Source organism: Arachis duranensis, chromosome 3, assembly GCF_000817695.3.
Source record: "Arachis duranensis cultivar V14167 chromosome 3, aradu.V14167.gnm2.J7QH, whole genome shotgun sequence".
Taxonomy (NCBI): domain Eukaryota; kingdom Viridiplantae; phylum Streptophyta; class Magnoliopsida; order Fabales; family Fabaceae; genus Arachis; species Arachis duranensis.
In genome coordinates this window covers 2,466,479-2,469,913 of record NC_029774.3, presented here as the reverse complement: position 1 = coordinate 2,469,913, position 3,435 = coordinate 2,466,479, and the positions used below count along the sequence as shown (strand labels likewise).

At 43.1% G+C, this 3,435-nt stretch overlaps 1 protein-coding gene across 1 annotated transcript; it reads right to left on the bottom strand.

The window, feature by feature from the left end:
- Positions 1-427: 427 nt before the first annotated feature.
- Positions 428-3,226, bottom strand: LOC107476854 (heat shock cognate 70 kDa protein 2; the record flags this gene model as incomplete). The annotated part of the gene is given in 2 exon segments (XM_016096779.3): positions 428-2,324; positions 2,942-3,226. Coding segments are annotated over 2 exon segments (1,950 nt in total). The 3' UTR covers positions 428-588.
- Positions 3,227-3,435: the final 209 nt, after the last annotated feature.

The window sequence follows — 3,435 nt, the reverse complement described above, 5'->3', positions numbered from 1 at the left end:
AAAGATAAGACCTTAGTCCACAAATAAAAAGCAACCAATCAACCAAAATCACAAAGGGCCAAGCCCAACCTCAATCAACAGTCCAGCACTAGCTTTCTTCAATGAAGGACATGCAAATATTTTGGCACCAATGGGAGAACGGTATAGCCTAATTTAAATCCAGATTCTTGATGTATGACCAAAAACCAAAAGCCCTAAATCTTTTGGTTGACCAAACACTACTGTATTCGTAATGGCATCTTTATTCAAAACAGTTGCCATCGTATTAAGACCCAAAATACGCGTTAGATTCGTATTTGAAGCATCGTATACTTGTTCGCAATGTCACATACACAACTGTCACCAAAAGTCCATACGCTCATACGTCATAGCATTTGCCCAATTTGGAGAAAATTGTGAAAACCGAAACATCACGGACATATTCGGATAAACCCAAAAACACTATATTATATTCATCAAATAAAAGTAAATAGTACACTACTAGACTTCAGAAAAGTAAGTCTCAAATTTTTAAAACACAAACATAAACATCAATGTAAACAAAAGTCTTTTGACAAAATCCGGGACCACCATGGCAGTGTTTGTTGCTTAATCGACTTCCTCAATTTTGGGGCCGGCACCGCTTCCGCTGCCCGCGGCAGGACCATCCTCATCCATAGACCCACCAGGTTCACCTCCGGCACCTTGGTACATCCTAGCAATGATGGGGTTGCAAAGGTTCTCCAACTCCTTCATCTTGTCCTCAAACTCATCAGCCTCAGCAAGTTGGTTTCCTTCGAGCCACTGGATAGCTTCCTCAACTGCATCTTCAATTTTCTTCTTGTCATCAGCAGAAAGCTTGGAAGCAATCTTGTCATCTTTGATAGTGTTCCTCATGTTGTAGGCATAATTCTCTAGCGCATTCTTGGCCTCCACTTTCTTCTTGTGTTCCTCATCCTCTGCCTTGTACTTCTCTGCTTCCTGCACCATCTTCTCAATCTCTTCCTTGGATAACCTACCCTTGTCATTTGTGATTGTGATCTTATTCTTCTGCCCGGTAGTCTTGTCCTCCGCAGACACATTCAAAATGCCATTGGCGTCAATGTCAAAGCAGACGTTAATCTGTGGCACACCCCTAGGAGCAGGAGGTATACCAGACAACTCAAACTTGCCAAGCAAATTGTTATCACGGGTCCTTGTTCTTTCACCCTCGTAAACCTGAATCAGAACACCAGGTTGGTTATCAGAGTAAGTTGAGAACACCTGTTCCTTCTTGGTGGGAATGGTGGTGTTCCTGGGAATTAACACCGTCATGACACCTCCTGCAGTCTCCAAACCAAGGGAGAGAGGGGTGACATCCAACAACAAGAGATCCTGCACTTTCTCGTTGCCTTCGCCACTGAGAATGGCAGCCTGAACGGCAGCACCATATGCAACGGCCTCATCTGGGTTGATGCTCTTGCAAAGCTCCTTCCCGTTGAAGAAGTCCTGCAACAATTGCTGAACTTTCGGAATTCTAGTAGAGCCACCCACCAGAACAACATCATGGACACTACTCTTATCCATCTTAGCATCCCTCAGACACTTCTCAACAGGTTCCATGCACTTCCTGAAGAGATCCATGTTCAGCTCCTCAAACCTAGCACGGGTGATGGTGGTGTAAAAATCAATACCCTCATACAAAGAATCAATCTCAATGGTAGTTTGGGCAGTGGAAGAAAGTGTCCTCTTTGCCCTCTCACAAGCAGTTCTCAATCTCCTAAGAGCCCTGGCATTCCCACTAATGTCTTTCTTGTTCTTTCTCTTGAACTCTTGGACAAAATGGTTCACCATCCTGTTATCAAAATCCTCACCACCCAAGTGAGTATCTCCAGCTGTAGCCTTCACCTCAAAAATACCCTCTTCAATTGTAAGCAACGAAACATCAAAAGTACCGCCACCAAGATCAAAGATTAAAACATTCTTCTCGCCGCTGCTTCCAGCTTTCTTGTCAAGGCCATAAGCAATGGCGGCAGCAGTAGGCTCATTGATGATACGCATGACATTGAGGCCAGAGATGACGCCGGCATCTTTTGTAGCCTGACGTTGGGAGTCATTGAAGTAAGCAGGGACAGTGACCACGGCATTCTTGATGGTGGAGCCTAGGTAAGCTTCTGCAATCTCCTTCATCTTCATGAGAACCATGGAGGAGATTTCCTCAGCGGAGAATTGCTTTTCCTCGCCCTTGTAGTTCACCACGATCATGGGTTTGTCGCCAGGACCTGGAATCACCTTGAACGGCCACAGTTTCATGTCGCTCTGCACCGATGCATCGCTAAATCTTCTTCCAATCAAACGCTTCGCATCTGCACCCGTGGCAAATCCAAATCAGCAAATACAATTTTCCATTAAGAAGGTGCCTAACTTAATTGCATGAATCATGATAAAGGTTTTTGTGAGTGAGAATTGTGAGAAGGGAGAGCAGAGAGAAAAGAAATTGGAATGGTGACTCAATTCCTGAGAAATGGCAAGAATTGTTGTCATACATGCACACTGGCTAATAACTAACTCTGAGATAACCAACTAACTGATAACTAACTAATAACAAACTCTAACGACTTAACTGCACGTGTGGAAATAACTTAGCTCAACTATACTCTACTCAAGCCAGGTGATAAATAATACTAAAATCCTATTTCTCACGCATAGTAGTAAAAATTCTTCTATCATTATATAGATCCATGCGCGGGCACAAAAATTCTATAGCTGAAAAGAAATCATCAATTTTCTTCTGTCTCGTACCTTGATAAACAATAAGTTACCAGCTCCTCTCAAAATTAACAACTACTAACACAAACACAGCACTAACCAATATTGATTTTAACAAATCAAATTATGAACGCTACAAAGCTCAAAATCACTGTAACAGAGCAAACTAGATGGAATCAACATGAAAGAAAGAAATGAAATGAAGAGTACTCACCGAAGACGGTGTTGGTAGGGTTCATAGCCACCTGGTTCTTGGCGGCATCTCCGATCAACCTCTCCGTGTCAGTGAAAGCCACATAGGAAGGTGTTGTCCTGTTACCCTGATCGTTGGCTATGATCTCAACACGATCATGCTGCCAAACACCGACGCATGAGTACGTCGTTCCCAGATCGATTCCAATCGCCGGACCTTCGCCTTTTCCAGCCATAATCTCACACAATATAGATTCCAAACGCCGAACGCTAACCACAAACGAGAATTACAGTTTTTGTTTTTTTTCCGTGTGTTTGGAAGCTAAACTGAGAAACAGAGAGGGAAGAGGGTCTTCGTTATAAAGAAAAGAATTCGAATTCTCGAAGGTTCGGACCTTTAAGTGTGAACCGTTGGATCTAAAAATTGGACCGCCCGATGTGCAGGAGTTGGGTGTGGGGTTTCAACAAAAATATTTTACTTTTTCCTTTTTTGGGGTTTACTGGATGATTCTTCAG